This window comes from Acipenser ruthenus, chromosome 7, assembly GCF_902713425.1.
Source record: "Acipenser ruthenus chromosome 7, fAciRut3.2 maternal haplotype, whole genome shotgun sequence".
Taxonomy (NCBI): Eukaryota; Metazoa; Chordata; class Actinopteri; order Acipenseriformes; family Acipenseridae; genus Acipenser; species Acipenser ruthenus.
The window spans coordinates 37,996,072-38,015,845 of record NC_081195.1 but is presented as its reverse complement, the minus strand read 5'-3'; the positions used below and the strand labels follow the sequence as shown (position 1 = coordinate 38,015,845).

Sequence of the window (19,774 nt, the reverse complement as noted above, 5' to 3'; positions counted from 1 at the left end):
CAGGATCTTCAATAGAGCGCTCTGAAGACTGACAGGACTACTGGAACCACTGCGAGGAGAACTAGATGTGAGCCCACAAGTTAGCTTCATTACTATTGCTTTAGATAGATAGATAGATAGATAGATAGATAGATAGATAGATAGATAGATAGATAGATACCGTCGTTTTCATTTTCTTGTGGAAAAGTGTTTTTAGAAAAAGTCAGGTGCACAGTATCCCCAGAAGAATACAAGTTCAGTTGGAGATGTTAGAACAATCCAACTAGCACACATTTCCTGCAGCCATATTCTGATATGAATACCTGTGACACAGAGCAGTGTCACCTGTCACTCAGCACTGCCACTGAATCTCAGAGTACAAACAGCAGTCTGCTGCTGAGACTTTAAACCCGGCACTGACAAGCCTTTGTGATTGACTCTGAGCCTTGGAATGGAAATCACTCCACTGCATTTACTTATTGTGTTTTAACGAGACTTGCAGCATCATGCAGGAATATCTGTATCCAAAAATGAAGAAGAAACAAAAAAATGATTGAAACAAACAAAAACAAAAAAAAAGTTCTACAGGTGTTTTCAAGATTTGTTTTAAAATCAATTGCACACCTCTTATTAGCACAACAGCATTACCACTGACCCCCTTCATAAGGAGTGCATAGCTAAACTTTCAAATCAATTGATCTTCTTATTAGGAGGCGTTCCTAAATATCTTTAAGAGATTTCTGATTTCAGTCGTATGTGTGCGTAGGTACTGGATAAATGCATCATTTTAGAGGTAATAATGAGGTAACAAATTGCTGAGAGGTTTTGAGAAGGTAATCTGGGCAGTGTTCCATTGCTCTATTACATGAGGCTGTGGGTGGTGTTGTGAACAGGTAATGATTTTTAAACACTGCAGGTTACACACTGTGATTCCCCTCTCTGCTGTTTTAAACACTGGTGGGTATTACGAGAGTATTACTGCTGTTATAAACCAAACTCAGGTAATGACCCTGCCGAGGGTATTACTGCCATTATAAACAGAACACATGTTTGTGGGATGAAGACATTTGTTAAATACATTTTTACATTCCCTTTTTGGAATGGATTTTGGTTTAAAGTGAGTTTGTAGATTCAAAAGTACAGTTAGAAACCTAAAGGGTATCAACAGCTAAGGCCAAGTTTTGTATTGCCTACAATTTTAGGATTGAGACATAATTAAAAACACATTTATATGTGTGTAGAGACATATATATATATATATATATATATATATATATATATATATATATATATATATATATATATATATATAGCATAATTTTGATATTTTATTCAACGTCATGTAATCAAAGAAACTACAAAATGATATTGCATAAGTCTACCGGAAGCCATAATAGTAGTACAGTATTTCATGTTAGATTTCAAAATGTCACATTTTTCATTTGTTGTCAGTTTTTCGTTAAGTATGTGGAAAACTACAAAGCGGTGTGTAATTCAATATGTTAACATTATTCGGTAGCTTTCATTCGACTTTATGATGCAAAATGAGTTCATTCTATAGGGTGATGCTAAACATTTTTGGCCAGAGCTGTACAGTATCACCTCAGAACCGGATAGGCTGAGGTGATGCAAGTGAATTTTAATGTAATTCCATTTTAAACCACACATTAATACATTCTAAAACGACAAAGCCGGCTCCAAAACATGTCCCATTATCAATTTATTTTAATTTTTTTTAAAGAAACAAATAGCAAATACAGGACTTCCATTACCTCTCTTGGACTGAATGTCCTGATACTCATTACAGAAGAGAAATGAAAGAACTCTAATGAAAGCAAAGCTGCGTTTTAATTTTAAAAAAAAGAACATTTTAATTAGCGATATTAGGGCATATATTCAGAATAATGTAAACAGAATCTCTCATTTAGCAGGACGCTTCTCTCATTACTGAGAAACCAGAGAGATGAATACCTAGACAATAATAGAAGCAGAGTGATATCTGTAGCAATTAAGTAATCATTTATAATGAAGACTGCAAGATTAAGGGTACAGCAACGCCCGATTTAAAAGCCCATTACTAATTCCTTTGTAATACGCAGATGAAAAGCACGCTTAATGGAAGACATGTTAGGTCATTTAAAAGCACTTAAAACTGGTCAATGCCGGGAAAAAAAAATATGTCCAATTATTTTACTTAATAAAAATACATTAGGCATTCAAATCCCAAATTAAGAGGCAACATGCACTGCTGAACTCGGCAAAGATCGTTCCATAATTATCCAAGCTCAAAATACTGAAGCAATGTCTATCTGCTTAGGAAATGCACTACTTCACACATGCGGAAAGGGACCGCACACAAAAACATGCTTTTTACCGCGAGCGTGCCTAATTAAAATACGGCTTCATTATTTCAAACAGGCAACAGCCCTGCTAAAAAATAAATAAACAAATAAATAAATGAATAAAACAGAGGGGAAGGCAACTAAGTGGATTAAATCTATACAATTTCTACAAAGCAGACTTGCGCTGAAACAGTTTTGCAATTAAATTATTTATCTCGGGTCTTGTGTTACCTCTGGGAAGATGGATAGCCCATACCGGGAGGTAATTAATCGGTACACAATCTCGCTCCGCTGTGGGAAATTAACAAATTCGGAAATGAAGAGTTTCGATTCCAGGAGGTGGTTTAAAGTATCAGTACAATACCTCCTTGTAGCAGGGCAGAGCCCTGCCTGTAAATAATATTGTTATGTGGTGATTTGGTGGTGGCTGGCAGGGATGGGGTTAATTTCCTATCCCTGCCAAAATACATGTGAGAATGTGGCTGGAGCTAATTGAATCATTGATAATTAGGCTCCAGCCACATGCTATAAAAAGGGGAAAAATCCTTTGTTTGGGGGAAGGTGTTTTGGGTGAGTGGTTGTTTGTGCTGTGTTTATTTTTGGAAAAAAAAAGAAGTGTAGTGAAGGCTAATGCCCAGCCTACCTTTTTTGTATTTTGTTTAAACCTTTTGTTTTGGCCCTTGCGCCAGTTATTTTGTGATTTGTTTTATTGTGAAAGTTCTGTTTTGTTTAACTGTTTTATTTTTGCTCTGTGAGCAGTGTTTTGTTTGACTTTTTGATTTCTTTTTGTGATTAAACAGCGTAGAAGTGCGTTAACTGCAATTCCTTGTCTCTGAGTCTCTCTGCCTGCCCAATACCATCTGGGCCCACGACGCTACCCTGTCACACTCCTGTAGAGATTATAGAGACTCAAACCGCAGAAACTACTGCACCAAACACACAGGTCATGATAATTTTAAAATACAGGGAAACCTGTCTAATCCGGCAGCGCTTAGGACTTGTGCCGGTTTACAGAGGTACTGCCAGATCTAACTGTTTGAACACTTTCAAAATCTCCATTAAAGTGAATACAGTACAACAACTGTCCAGGTATGCCCTGTAATTCAATTTTATTTGCTCCACAATGTAAAGTATTTTACTGCAGACATACAACACCCGAGGGACATGTGTGGATTTATACAACATACCTGATTATAAATTTAGAAGAAAAAATCAAATGGTGCCAGACTTGCACAGTAAGATTTACATGTAATACATACAGACTTTACAGATACAGAGACTTACAAATCATGCCGGATTCCAGAACAGACAGGTTCCGGATGGTAGAGGGGATCGTGCCATTCATTTCAATAAGGATTTGGCCGGGACCCAACAATTATGCCGAATTATAGAGGGGCTGGATTAGAGAACACCGGTTTTACTGTCAGCCTATACCTATAGCCAGGGATAGGGGTTCAGATGTGCTGTAATCTGCTCCTGTATGAGATTCTCAATTGAAGAAGCTCTCTCAAGCTGGGAGGGAGCTGCAATAATACACACACAGATATTCTTTTTTCCTGTACCACCTACCCCCAACCCCCTACCCCCTCCAGCATTGCACAGCACTGAAGGTCTACCCCGAGCGAGCAACACCTGGAGGCACTTGATGCTCACAACAGGATAATGTCAAGCGATAGGCCCTTCCTCTGAGCCGCTTCCCCAAGAAGACCTGGCAGCAGTTGGTGCCAGCATAGGGCTGCATGCAGTGAGACATCACTGGGCTGAGATTAATTACTGTCGACTGGAGTCAATATCAGGGAGCCCTGCCCTCGGGGAACTCTGCTGTTATAGGGTGACAGGTGCGGCACTTCTAAAACAGTGCTATTAAGAAGCGAGGATCGAGGGAGTGTACTGTGAACTGGAAGAGGCACAGCAAGCCCCCAAGCAGGCTGCCAGTCTCAGGAGGAAGCAGCCATTGATTCCGTGGCTGTCTGTGCGTTTTTATAGCTGTGTTCTTTTGATATCTGCACACTCACCTACTCTCAGCTCTCAGCATGCATTCAGAGGTTAAAGTAGAAACACTGAAGTAGACTAATGTGTAATGCAGAGTTAGATATGAAGGTATGTATGGCTGTATAGATGGATGTATGGATGGGTTTCAATAAGTCAACAGGCTGACTGAATGATTTTTGTTTTTCTTCTTGTTTGAATGAAGTTGGTTCCTTAAGGCACTGTATACACGTTCCTAATAATTGCCCCGGATGCCATACCCAACTGCAGCCTGTACCCCAATAATCCCACATAGAAGAAATTTTACAAAAAGGAGACCATTGGCCCACCTAAGCTTGTCCAGCTCCTAGCAGCTGATTGATCTCAAAACTTTGTTGGGTCTTAAATGATCCCAATGATTCAGTATCATCAGCATGATTTGGTGACCCATTCCATCCTCTCACCACTCTCTGTGTGAAGAGTCTCCTTCAGCAACATGACTAGGTAACCAATTCCATCCCCTCACCACTCTCTGTGTGAAGAAGAGTCTCCTTCAGCAACATGACTAGGCAGCCCATTCCATCACCTTACCACTCTCTGAAGAAGTGTCTCCTCCTCTCTGTTCTCAACCTGATGCCATACAGGTAGTCATTATTTGTCTCTGTATGTATCATTACCTGGCTGTGCTCTTGTCTGGAGGATTCTGGCACAGCACTAAACATTCTTCCTCACTCTCGTCAAACCAGGTGACAGTGTGACCTTTCAACTCTGTTGGCCCACCCAGTTCTACATACATAGAGAGGGTGAGTGGGTGGGACCACAGCTCCACAGCCCCCAGGGTCCTTCCAGATCACTCAACCCCCATCACCATCCCTCCAGATCACTCAGCCCTCCCATCATCATCCCTCCAGATCACTCAGCAGCCCCCATCCTCATCCCTCCAGATCACTCAGCAGCCCCCATCATCATCCCTCCAGATCACTCAGCCCCATCATCATCCCTCCAGATCACTCAGCCCTCCCATCCTCATCCCTCCAGATCACTCAGCAGCCCCATCATCATCCCTCCAGATCACTCAGCCCTCCCATCCTCATCGCTCCAGATCACCCAGCCCTCCCATCATCATCCCTCCAGATCACTCAGCCCTCCCATCCTCATCCCTCCAGATCACCCAGCCCTCCCATCCTCATCCCTCCAGATCACTCAGCCCTCCCATCCTCATCCCTCCAGATCACTCAGCCCTCCCATCCTCATCCCTCCAGATCACTCAGCCCCCCATCCTCATCCCTCCAGATCACTCAGCAGCCCCCATCATTATCCCTCCAGATCACTCAGCCCCCATCACCATCCCTCCAGATCACTCAGCCCCAATCCTCATCCCTCCAGATCACTCAGCCGCCCCAATCCTCATCCCTCTAGATCACTCAGCAGCCCCCATCATCATCCCTCCAGATCTCTCAGCAGCCCCCATCATCATCCCTTCAGATCACTCAGCACCATCACCATCCCTCCAGATCACTCAGCAGCTCCCATCATCATCCCTCCAGATCACTCAGCAGCCCCCATCATCATCCCTCCAGATCACTCAGCAGCTCCCATCATCATCCCTCCAGATCACTCAGCCCCAATCCTCATCCCTCCAGATCACTCAGCCCTCCCATCCTCATCCCTCCAGATCACTCAGCAGCCCCATCCTCATCCCTCCAGATCACTCAGCCCCAATCCTCATCCCTCCAGATCACTCAGCCCTCCCATCCTCATCCCTCCAGATCACTCAGCAGCCCCCATCATCATCCCTCCAGATCACTCAGCAGCCCCCATCATCATCCCTCCAGATCACTCAGCCCCCATCATCATCCCTCCAGATCACTCAGCCCTCCCATCATCATCCCTCCAGATCACTCAGCAGCCCCCCCACCATCAAGCTTCAAATGACTTCCACTCTCTGTTGGGAATGCAATCACTCTGGATCCTTTTGCCCTTCAGGAAGGGCTGCTCTGATGTTAAAGGAATGCTAACCACAGATTTAAAATGCATTTATCATTTATCATAAGCCATTCCAACTAACTGGAAAGAAAGAACAAAAACAAAAAAAGAAGCAAAAAAAAGCATGAAAGTAATAGCGAGAAAAACAAGAAGATATGAAAGACCTAAGGAAGTGTGTATAACTGAGCCAACTCGAGCAGCACATTAAAATAATGTGAACACACCGCGCTGTTCATTAGCAAGCCTCTTCCCAGCCCATTCTTCATGCTGTATTAATTCAGGACAGGGATCAGAACTGCATGCAATTACAGCTAACAAATGATGGTGGCTAACAATGGATATTTTGACAGTTTCTGGATATATTCAAAGCAGGAATCAGTTTCCCCAGCACACAAAAGCTCCCTCCCATCCCTTCCTTTCTCTCTACAGTGGGTCACAACGAAGGTTTTCCACAATGCTACTGAAGAGGAATGGGAGCCAATAAACTGATAAAAACTCAAGTGTGAAGAATACTGCCTGTGTCAGCACTGGGCCTCCTAATAATACACATGATATTATTCCAGCTTGTCAGAACTGAAACTGTACAGATTCTATCTTTAAAAACAGAATAAAAGAAGAAAGCCAGACCCTCTCACCACCTGCAATCAGTCCTATTCAGAATGCTTTACTAACAAGCTTCTTAAATGAGTCTGTTTTGATGAATACAGTTTGATATTCATTAAAGGGATACTGTTATGCCACGTTTCCACACGTAATCGCTTACCTGTTTAACATCCTATCCTGTGTGCTCCCTATCGTTCTCTATTGCTGTTAAAGCCAGGCGCACCAGCTTTTCAAGCACACATGTCCTTTTTCAACAACTTCTGATACTCACTGGTGAATGTGCTGTAGTGGCAGAGGGAGCAGCTCCTCCAGTGTCAGCCCCCTGAACTCAGACCGGCTCTCCTGCAGCCTCTTGACGCGAGCAAAGGCCTTGTTCTTGCTCACCTGCACCTGTTCAGAAGAGACACAAGAACAAGCCGTCTGTGTCCCAATGTACAGGGGGACCTTCACAAACATACCCATTAAAAAAAAAATAAAGACAACTGGCAGCAGTTTTCTTTTTTTTTTTAGCCTGTCCAGTTATTCCACCCTAGTTTTCTCACCAATTTAAAATTGCATTCCCTCACTGCAGCAATTCCTCACAACAGCTCTGCAGGACTAAAGGTCAGCAGGCGCCCTCTGATCCCATGACCAAGCCAATTGCCTCTTACCACCCAGCAGCTCGACAGTGGATGTCAGTGAACCAGCCCACTGAGGACAAGGGGCAGCCCTGAACTCACCGTGAGCCTGGTCAGCAGAGATCGCTGCAGGATCCACTCAGGGACCGCCCAGCCCCACGTTTTTATTGTCAGCGAGACCCAACTTTCCAAGGGCTGCCACGTTTGGGTATACCCTATACCTCTCGAGGGATGGCAAGATGACTCCAATTGCATAGCAGTTTGATCCATTCCTGGTTTTACTAGGCATTTTATAGGAGGCTGTGTGGTCCAGTGATTAAATAAATGGGCTTGTAACCAGGAGGTCCCCGGTTCAAATCCCACCTCAGCCACTGACTCATTGTGTGACCCTGAGCAAGTCACTTAACCTCCTTGGGCTCCGTCTTTCTGCAGCTGATGCATAGTTCACACACCCTAGTCTCTGTAAGTCGCCTTGGATAAAGGTGTCTGCTAAATAAACAAATAATAATAAGACACATCTGAGCTTGTTACCTACACACTGGGGCTGATCAAGCATATCAAAACCTGGAATGGATGAAGCTGCTGTGCATCTCTGCCTCTAAACCTTAAACAGTTTAGCACTCTTGCGTAGAATTTCACCCTCCAGCATGAAAGCATGACTTGAAAACATGAACCTATTGTAGTACCAGATTTACAGTGAAAACACTTTTGCTGGAACTTGTGTTTCTTTCAAAACTGCACAGTTGAGACCTATTTTGTATTATTATTTTAATTGTTTAATGTTTATTTTGTAAATTGGCTCTTTGGTGAAAATGAGGATACATTTCTACAAGAATGAAAATGATTTTTAATTGAAAATAAAACCACCTAATCAGAGAGTTCATCTTTCAAAACCTGTGCCGGGAGCAGAAAGAGCAATTTGTAACATTTTAAAGATTTCTGCTAATTGCGGCTTCCATTATCATGCCAACCAAAGTGGCTGCTGAAGGTTGAAAGGGACAAACCAGCTCCTCTCTGTCACCTCGCCGTAATTAAGCAGCTCCGTGTTCCAACAGTTACATTTATGTAGACCTACTGTAAAAAAATCAATGGGTCTTGTCCAGCTAGTCTTTAATCAATGGAATCAGTCAATTTGCCAGGACCCCATCTTTCTTCTTAATTAACACAGTGATCGTGGGCGCTAGGAGAGACGTCTCCGAGATAAACAAGGACAGAGGTTTGCAAATGTCAAAGAGGTCACTCTGCTTCTACTGCGGGCGAACCTTGTGGAAGGAAGACCACCCCCTCGTAGTACGGGGGGGGAGGGGGGGCTGATGATCAGCCGCCAAATAGCTGGTTTAGGGTTCATTAGAGAAGAAGCAGATAGCAGCTCTGGACAGCGGCAGCGCTAATGAGCAGGGAGCTTTCCATGCAGTGCTGCTTCAAAGCTCCAGTGTAAATCGTGACTGTCGTGCCATCAAAGCTGTTTTAATTAGATGAGGTGCAGGGCTTTTAAACGAACAGCTAGCCTCCCCCATCCTGTGCCGGTCACTGAGCTGTCAGAATGGAATGGCTGGGGGATGGAACAGCCACTGCCCCCCGTGCCGGTCACTGTGCTGTCAGAATGGAATGGCTGGGGAATGGAACAGCCGCTGCCCCCCCGTGCCGGTCACTGTGTTGTCAGAATGGAATGGCTGGGGAATGGAACAGCCGCTGCCCCCCCGTGCCGGTCACTGAGCTGTCAGAATGGAATGGCTGGGGGATGGAACAGCCGCTGCCCCCCGTGCAGATCTGAGGTTAACTGACCCAGGAAGTGGAAGTATAAACTACCTTAACCCATGAAGTGTCATGCTAGTCAAGTGGAGAGCAGAACAAGATGGTAACATACAGCTATGGCCAAAAGTTTTGCATCCCCTAAGAGGCTGAACTGCTTCATAAAGTCCAATAATGAAACCTGCTGAACAATGCTACGTTAACATTCTGAGTTACACACCGCTTTGTAGTTTTCTATGTACTGATGTTTTCTTTACTAAACAAATTAGCAATAAAAAAAAACGTAGCTTTTTTACATTTCCTTAACGATTCTATGGTGTTTTCAATCAGTTGGTGTGATTCTCGGTTCTGTTGCTCCCACACCAAGTTGGTATTACTTTTCTCTCTGGCTTTTCAACTTGTCTGGAGAACTCGAAGTGCCAGAGCTGAACAGCCTTCCTCATTCCAATGAAATCATGTGACCGTGCGACCGTTCAGCTCTGCCAGTCCTGACGTCTCTCTGTCTATAGTGTGGAGTAGTGGTTAGGGCTCTGGACTCTTGACCAGAGGGTTGTGGGTTCAATCCCCAGTGGGGGACACTGCTGTTGTACCCTTGAGCAAGGTACTTTACCTAGATTGCTCCAGTAAAAACCCAACTGTATAAATGGGTAATTGTATGTAAAAATAAATAAATAATGTGATATCTGTATAATGTGAAATAATGTATAATGTGATATCTTGTAACAATTGTAAGTCGACCTGGATAAGGGCGTCTGCTAATAAATAATAAATAATAAATATGAAGGTAGAGTAGATGGGGCTGGTTAAAATGCACGAGGAAGGCTGCGCAGTGGAGGCACTTAGGGTCCTCCAGGCAAACATGCAGCCAGATGCAGAGAAAAAAAAAAGATTACTCAACATAGGAGCAAAAAAACCAACAACAACAACAAAGAAACAATTCAAATGCCATTCGAAGCTATGTACTTACTCTTGAACTGTTGACAGTACATTCACAGCTAGATGAATGGGCGAGAATCTGAAAACACAGGGTGGCAATACTTCTGGGCACAGCTCCATGGGATGGTCTCATATTGGACACAGTTGGAAATTAAGTGCAGATAGACCAAGGACAGAGGGAAAGAGACACTCCTTCACAGAGTGGGGAGGGTACACAATGGGCTGCCTGGTCATGAGGCAGAATCACTGGGATCCGTTAAGATCCGTTAAGACCCGACTTGACAAAGTTCTGAGATCAATCAGCTACTGGGAACCGGACGAGCGCCGATAACAATAATAATAATAATAATAATAATAATAATAATAATAATAATAATATCTATTTTTATATAGTGCCTTTCATAGTGGACCACCATCAAAAAGCGCTTCACAGAGGTAGGCTGTGAACTGTGCATTACATGCAGAGTCACTTACAATAGGACATTGATTTAACATCTCATCCGCAGGATGGAGCACAAGGAGGTTAAGTGACTTGCTCAGGGTCACACAGCAAGTCAGTCAGTGGCAGAGGTTGGATTTGAACCGGTGACCTTCTGGTTACAAGCCCTGGACTTTAACCACTGGACCACACTGCCACCTTAATGGCCTGCTCTCGTTCATAAACGTTCTTATATGTGGGATTATTGGGGTACAGGATGCAATTAGGGGCAAGTATTTCAGTGCCTTAAGGCAGTGGTTCTCAATCCTGGTCCTGGGGGACCACTGCCCTGCTGGTTTTTTACATAAATGAACCCTTAATTGAACCAACTACTTGCCTAATCTGAGCTTTTTAATTATTTTAAACAGATGGAGATTTCAATTTAGGTATAAAATTGTATGAGGAACTTAAATTCCCCAACTTTTTATAAGCTACACTATTTAAAAAGTAAAATTAAGCTCATTATTAAGGGTTCAATTAAGTAATTGAAAGCTTGGTTGGAACAAAAACCAGTAGGGCACTTCCTTAAGAAACTAACTTCATTGAAAGAAATAGAAAAACAAAAATAAAATCAGCACGTTGACAACAACAAAAAGAAATGGTGATTTCACTTTTCACTGAGCTTATTATCCAAATGTGAATCGCAATCACACGCACGGCTCACCCTAACAACGCTGCCAGGAACGGTACGTGTTTACAGTAAGAGCGTGCCGCAGTGAAGTTGATTTAAATAGATTTGAATTATGTTGAGAGCCAAGGTGGGCTCGCATTAGAGGAGAGAGGGCTCCACTGAGGGTAGAGGTCGCCCAGGCAGCACTTCTGGGTTTTTTCATGACACCATTAAAGAAAAAAACACAGACTACTGTTTGTCTGGAGGGCAGCCTGGCCTGATCATTAGGGACCGGATTAGCATGCAATCTGCCACTCATTGCTTTTTTAGATTTTTAAAGCCCCCTCTATTTCTAGCTATTTCTAATCCATTTTCTTTTCTCTTGTGAGCAACAGCAACACTATCACTGGCTCTCTGTTAAAGAAGAGCCCACTTCCTGTGTTACAGGGAATAGCGCCCCACTGGACCCCACATTGGGTACTGAAGGCACCTTTAAGAATAAACAAGATGTCTTTTTAAATCAGGTGAAGTTTCTCCCTTCTCCCGAAAAAAAGTTCAACTAGTGCATTTAGAATTGCAAATAAGCCGCTCAAATGAGGTGCCTTTTAGACTTCAAATTAGGCTCTGTAATTGTATGGAATATTTTTCACTGTGACAAGGATCTGCCTCCGACACGCAGGACATTATTTGATCTATTTTCAAACCGCATTTATTCTCATTAAGAAACCCCCTGGACGGTTTCTCTCAGAATATTTATGTTTCAAATACTTTTGAAACTGTGCTACTTACTTGATGACGTGATAGCACTTTCAACTTCTTTATTATAGTTTGTTCCAGTGCAGAAACCCTTCCTGCTATCTCCACCGATTCACAAACTCAATAAACACTTCTAATGAAGATACATGGTCTCATTAAATCAATACGTTTCAATCCGAGCCCTTTAGAATTATGAAATGTGTATGAAGACATCAATTCATTACCGTTACCTCATCTCCAGCAGTTATATTTCTAATGCTTTGTGCTTTTTAGATGTTTCACCTCATTTTCAGAATTTTCTTTCGCTGTCTGATCAACAGCTCAGGCTTGAATTGAAATCCATGCTGCGCTTCAGACAAATCTTTGAGCATTTAAAAATGATTTATTCCAAGCAAGAAACCTATATGTTCCTGCCCTGTATGTGCCACGATTGCTGTGTGTTTTAAGTCAAACCCTTTTGAAAGTCACTTCAAAAGGGACTCTGCAAAAGCGGTGACAGTGATCAGGTCCCAAGAGGCTTGTCTAGTGAAGCAAGTTTGGAGTGGTGCGTTCCGATCCCACTCAGACACCCATCTGGTTTGGAGTGCAGGGGGAGCCCAAGGGGTTAGGCAGGGAAGCTAGCAAGGGATCGTTCACCTCATTGCAGTTCAGTGATCCCTAGTGATGAAGCAGAGAGCTCCCAGGCTGGGCCGTCCTCTCCAGGTTCAGTAAGGCAGCCCCAACTGGCTCAATAATGGGATTGGCGGTTGCATGCAGAAAGCGGGCTGCAGTGGTAAGAATGAAATTGGCCTTTTCAAATTAGGGCAAAAACTGCGGTAAAATGTAGTTGAAAACAAAAATATGTATATATATAAAATATAATACAACAAATGCACATTGCACTCCCGTTGTTAAGCAGCTCAGAGAATTGTTAAAGGTAACGCTCAATACCCTGGGTGACCAGAACAGTGCACCTGTCTTTTAATCAGCCCTAGCGAGCCTTTTCTGAGTCAAACCAGTTTGATCCCGGTCTGTCTGCTGCAGCTGGAAACCAACACGACTGATTTCAACTCAGTCCAAGTGGCAGAAAACATGTTTTTAAGTTCAATGCCTTCCTGTGTTACAATGCAATGGGAGTCCTATTTCCACCCCTGCGATGTGCGGCACTGAAAGCGTAAGGCTCGTTTGACCTGGAATATCCTTTTAAACAAAAAAAAAAACAGAATTAAATATTTTTAAAAGAAATGCAAAATTCAAGTAATAAAAACGAAATGGTGAGCTAGTCAAATGGAAGTTGTAGCATTAAGCAAATAATTCAACAAACCCAACTTTTCTCGGAGCTGTGGTCTGAACAACTCTTCGATGATCACATTTCAATGTCCATATTCTCTTCATTTCTTTCAAAATGCTTCAGTTTCAGCAATCGGAGCCTCTACACAGATCCTGTTTACACAAGGCCGAGACAGACGAACACAGCTCCTTTTGAGTTCGTCTCGGCTTCATTAATATGCAACTCGCCAATTAATGTTTTTTCTTTCCTCAGCCCCTCCAAAGAATAAATATCCTATAAATAATTGAGTGGATACTTACTGGTTTACTGCATGGACAGATTTAATTGAGCTGAAGATGGCGGCTCTTATATCCTGCTTCAGGGAACCCTTGGTTTTCAAAATTTCAACAAAGTACTAAAAAAAAAGAAGAAAAAAAAGAAATATGAAATTGCTCTCGTGTAAAGCTTATGGGTTTCACTGAAGCTGTCGTATGTGAAGGGACCACACATGCGGAACTGAAACCAACATGAGCCCATTCAACACTCGTGACATCTCAATTATTCTGACCCATTTCAACATCAGGGATGCAAATTGAATGTAGGACATGAACTGAGCGCTTGTTCAAACGGTTTCTTCTTAAAATGCATGCGATTGTGGCTCAAGTATCACGAGGAGGAATCTGACAATCTGGACGACCAGATCCAAGCTGTCAGTACATTTTAAACCCTGTTGCGTGCACCTCCTTGCACAAACAAGAAAGTTAGCATCATTTTATTTGTGGGACACACATGTCCCTTCCGCCTTAAAGCGTTAACAGTCTAGAAAACTTGAGACTGTATTTAAAATCAATCAAAAGACCCGAAAGTAAAATGATTTAATTATCGAACTAAGCCTTTGTGACTAGGCTCCAGTAAACCCTAATATCCTTCACATGTTTGTCCTGCTGGCTTCAGCATTCAATACTGGCAGCTGTATTGGAAGCTGGTGAAATGCAGTTGCCGGCCTGTGTGCTACAGTTCAATACGAGGCAGCTTGTGATGTCCGCTCGATATCTCAGACAGGCTTTATCCTGATCAGCGCTGAAGGACTTTCAACTTCTGATGAGGGATATCAAAGTAGAGTCGATATTTATTAGACCCGCTGTAAACTCCTGGATATCCCTAAAGTTATTTGCAGTATTTCTGCATGTGTAAGGGCCAGTGTCTGGTATGTTGGTACATTTTGGGCACTGTTAAGTACTTTTGAATTGCAGGTTTAGACTTTTTTTTGTTTGTTTGTTTGTTTGTTTTTTTTGTTTGTTTTTTCAATTTCAGAATTTTTTTTGATAGTTAGTGCCTGGGGGCGTTATTACTGAGTTTTGTAAAATGGCAAAAATTGAGGGAGCACTCTCATTGGCCAACGATTGTTCCAACCTGTGTTGATATGTCACCATAGCAACACAGGTTGGAACTTTCAGAGCCACGTTGCCTGATTCACTAGACAACCAATTCACTTTGGGAGGGGTGGGGTAGAGTGACATTGAGTAAGCCCAGTGACACAAGCGTGTTCAAATACAGACCAAAATCCTAAGGGTGTGGCTACTGGAGTATAGTCGTGTGTTGCTGCTTTCATAGTATAGTGGTGGATCTGAGGGTTAATGACCTACAGAAGGAAGTGCCAGTGTAATAGACTACCTGAACAACAGTGCCCCCTAGGTGTGCGGATATTGGTCTGTATTTGAACAGCCTGTTCAGTGTTACTGCTTTCGTACGGAGCCAAGTGGGAAACAAAGAACCAATGAAAATACTGCTGAAGGGAATACAAAGTAAGGACATGCATTTTTTAAGCCTTGGTTAGCACTCATTTCATTGTACAGCTATCCCTAATCTGTACAAATCTAACCATTTTCAACTCTTCATAAAAACAAAGCTTTAAGAATATTTTTTCAGGTGAAACCTCATTAGAGAGCAATGCTTTTAAATATTACGTACACTGCATCTCTAAGTGATTTGTAAACGTGTACATGCAGTTTGTATCCTGTACTGTAACAGTTAGTACATACTAATCCTGCTCGTCTTTGTGAATGGAGTTGTGTGTAGGGTAGAGCCACACAAGCCCATTATTCAGACTGAGCTCTCCAGAAATCAGGTGCTGACAATCAGGTGAGGGTCGCTGAACTGCTCACTCACGCTCATGGGAAAGGGGAGAACCACGCTGCACAGCGAGAGCAGGACACAAGGACAGGACACTCAGCACCCTCATGGGAAAGGGGAGAGCCACGCTGCACAGCGAGAGCAGAACACAAGGACAGGACACTCAGCACCCTCATGGGAAAGGGGAGAGCCACTCTGCACAGCGAGAGCAGGACACAAGGACAGGACACTCAGCACCCTCATGGGAACACTGTACAGAGTTCCTCTAACTCCATTTGCTCATTGCTCTTGGGCTATATGTGCCACGTTTCAGTTGAGTGCATCTGCCTAAAATAAAACTCCAGGGATGGAAATAAGACCGATTGCATGGCAGTTTTACCCATTCAAAGGAATAGCCTGGACTCGAACCGGCGACCTCCAGGCTATAGGGCGCATCCTGCACTCCACGCGGAGTGCCTTTACTGGATGCACCACTCGGGAGCCCTCTATTTATATATCTTTTTTTGTATTACAATAACTATGGCTAGTTATTGGAGCGATTTGAAAAAAATCTACTTTATCCAAACTAATCTTGCATTTTCTTTGGTGACTTATTATAAATCAAGTAAACAAATCCTCTGAGCGCATTTTGAAGCAAAGCTACACGCTGATGAAGAATTCAGGTTTCGTTTAAAACCATTTCTAGGTAAAGAACAAAAGTTCAGATCATCAGGCATTCGTGTGCATGAAGACAGTGCTTGATAAGATATGCAAACAATCATGGAGAGAACATCAGTAGATTAAATTGTGTTCATACCCTGGCATTATAAATGTCTATCAGTATTTTACTGTATTTGTCTGACTGCATCCTTGCTTTTAATTTGCCATGCAAGGCAGATGCAAGAGTAAAGGTGTCCCAATGCCTGGGTCGTGTGTGCGGGACTACATTTTAATGTGAGCACCAATCACTTCAAGTGCACAGAAAGGTCACTAAAGCTGTCAATTTCAATCAACTGACTAACTAATTAAATACATTCCCAAATATTGATTCTGTGTAAGAATGTCACTTGTTTACCGTTGGGATGAATCGCACGTCCGGGTCTTTGCAGCTACATTATCCAAAGAGAAAAAGGTGAAAAATGAAAGCTAATGTATTTTACTGCACTGAGAAGTTTGGGGCACTTTAATCTAACCTTTACACTCAGAATGCCTTGATGCACAGTATTCACTGTCGGCAGCAACTTCAGAGCTGCATTATGATATTGGCTCACTTTATGAGACTGTTTATAATAGTGCTGGAACCAATATTCCCATTGCACAGCAATTGGATCCATTCCTGGTTTTACTCTGAGTTTAATAAGACACACCTGAGCTTGTTACCTACACACTGTGGCTAATCAAGCTCACAGTAAAACCTGGAATTGGTGGAACTGCTATGCAATAGTAGTCTTGTTTCCACCCTTGTCTTTTCAGAAGTTACACAAATGACCACATTCGTATTCATTCACATAACTGGCAGATTTTCAAAGCATTAACTCCAGTCTTTCATTTTAGAAATGAAAACAAAACACGTGAATCCATGTCGGTCTGCATGCTGCAGGGGTGGAACAGTACAGTCCAGTCCGTGTTGGTAATGAACACACAGGCTTGACATCCCAGAGATACGGCTGCTTGGTAAGGGGGGGGGGGTCTGAGTTTGTTGTACTTCTTTCTAACTTTCATAATTCAACCAGATTTTTTCTGGCCTCTTGATAAGTTAAAAATATTTTTTTTTAGTTTGTCCTGCAGCACTTAAAAAGCAAGGTAGTCATTCTGGGATGGAACGTCTCTTCCTCAACAACTCCCTTAACAACCAAAACCGGCATGTCAGTGCAATGCGTTTCTCCAAGCTACCGGTGCCACTTATTCATTTATTTATCTTGGCTTAATTGTTTTTATTTTTTTATTTTATTAAAATAACCATGGCTAGTTATTGGAGGTATTGAAAAACTCAAACTAACCCTGCATTTTCTTTGGTGACTTGTCCATATAAAATGCATCTTATTATAAATCAAGTAAACAAATCCTCCGAGCGCATTTTGAAGCAAAGCTACACGCTGATGAAGAATACGCGGGTTCAGGTTTCGTTTAAAACCATTTCTAGGTAAAGAACACAAGTTCAGATCATCAGGCATTCGTGTGCATGAAGACAGGTGCTTGATAAGATATGCAAACATATCATTTTATATAACAAAGTTAAACATGTGCATTGAAAAGGGTACAGGAAGCTCCTTTGTCTTGCATCTTTTATTCCAGCTGTATTCAAATTACAGAGATGACTGAAGACGAGTTAAAGAGGCTTTGTTTTGATAACATGTATAAACATACAGCACAATGGGCATGGCATTGTTCTGTGAATGTACTACACTTCTCTCCCACTCCTCTGCACTCTATTCTTGTGTCTTGAGTGATACTCTACAGCACCTTGGCTGTCAGCGAATTCCTGTGTGCAGAACAAGGCAGTTTGCCAGGAACGAGCAAAACAGCTGAAGCTACAGTACAAGTATGTAACAGAACGTCCCTCGCCGCATCTCAAATACAAAACTGAAAAAAGTGAGTTGTGCAAAAGTATGTTCTTTACAAACTGCATCACAATGAAGAACGTTCTTTACAAACTGCATCACAATGAAGAACATTCTTTACAAACTGCATCACAATGAAGAACGTTCTTAACAAACTGCATCACAATGAAGAACGTGCTTTACAAACTGCATCACAATGAAGAATGTTCTTCATCACTATGAGGTCTAAAGTGCAACATACTGTGCTTACAGAGAACTCTGGTTCCAGTGAGTGACTGGCTCAGCGGGATGAGAGTAGAGTTGCCACCTGAGGAACAAAAAACAGGACCTCCAAACGGAAAGAGGGTGTGTTAAAAGAGTAAACTATCTTTAGAAATCCTGGATTCATCCAATAGGAAACATTGATAATATTACTACGTATACAGTATTGACAACCACTTGATATTGTGAGGCTATTGCAGTAATACTGCATCCTGATTTATCTAACTTGGGCTCAATTTATGGTTCCGGGAAGTCTTATTTATTTCCAGGGACACCTTCCTCAAAACCAGGACAATCCCGGAGGGAAAACAAGGCCAGGTGGCGACCCTAGACGAGAGTTATTGTGACCTCACACTGCTGCAAGCCGGCTGTGAAATATGAAAAATAAACATGCTTTGGAACCCAAACAGCCCGAGTATAAACATTTCCCCACGAGGGAGCTTGTCCTGGGTCCAGTTTTGATGTCGCTCTGGAATTACAGACGTTTGGAAGGTCGGAAATTCAAATCAAGTGGAGATTACTGTCTAGTCTTTACTTACATGTACAATTATAACCTGCTCCCACGAAGCAGCTGTACTCATAAGAACACGGTGAAGGCATCCGCAGGAGCCTGGGTCTACTTGACAAGCTTCTTTTCATTTGATCGCCTCATTTTAAGCCAGACGTTACAGACAACGGATTTCACATCAACAGAACCAGGTGGACATGTTATTATTATTCTCAAAATGTAAAAAAATAAAAATAAAACATGTCCGAAGAGGATATTTGTAGAAAAATGGAGAGTTATCAAATTATATCCAAATGCAAATCGGATATGTGTAAAGGAGGCTCGGAGCGTGTGACGATCAACACTTATCATGTTCACCATGTGTGACTGTGTGGCAAAGTGGTTTGCAGTGCGCAGGTGTAGTGGTTATGTGATTAAGAAACAAAGTTCACGATCCAAACAGGTTTTATTTTGTAAATCTTGGTCTGGTGACCACAAAGAATAATCCCAGGCAATACACAGCAATGTATATTGCACTGTTCCAAAACCACGGGTTGCAGTCCCGAAATAATAAGACACAGTTCGAAATGAATAAACACAGTAGAACATACACAGACACACGTTCACAAGTCCAGAGTGAGTGCTATAGTTCTCGTGGTGAAATACAATTTATCCGTGTACAATGCTGGCCTGTAGCGACAGCTCCGAATCGTGTTAGCCGTCTAATAATAACAAACAAGCAGATTTTTAGACATGACAAAATAAACAAAACACTCACGGTAATTTCACAGTACTCCTTTCTGGTTTCAGCTTAACCATAACAAAGGAACAGATCACCTTGCTACATCCCTTTATGTACCGTCAGTCACGCCTCCCTGGTTAGCGAGTGCAACCGTTTCTCCTCCAATCCGCGGTTGCCACATCGCTTCCCTTCCGGGTCGATGACTTGGTGTACCGTAGCTCCGCCCCCTTTCTAGATGGCTGACTTCCACCTAACCCTGGGAATGAATTGTCAGGCCATCCAGTCCAGGGCACTCTGTTCCCTTCACACAGCACCCTCACAGGTCGGGAGGGAGA

General features: G+C 42.6%; 1 protein-coding gene across 1 annotated transcript; it reads left to right on the top strand.

Moving 5' to 3' along the window:
* Nucleotides 1-4,850: 4,850 nt before the first annotated feature.
* Nucleotides 4,851-6,307, top strand: LOC117414557 (uncharacterized). The gene is made up of 2 exons (XM_059027861.1): nt 4,851-4,933; nt 5,074-6,307. The coding sequence occupies exons 1-2, from the start codon at nt 4,851-4,853 to the stop codon at nt 6,305-6,307; spliced, it is 1,317 nt and encodes a 438-aa protein (XP_058883844.1).
* Nucleotides 6,308-19,774: the final 13,467 nt, after the last annotated feature.

Coding starts and splice junctions, on each gene's coding strand:
- LOC117414557 (XM_059027861.1), top strand. CDS start 4,851: ATGACTAGGCAGCCCATTCCATCACCTTACCACTCTCTGAAGAAGTGT. Junction 4,934..5,073: donor CTCAACCTGATGCCATACAG/GTAGTCATTATT, acceptor TGGCCCACCCAG/TTCTACATACATAGAGAGGG.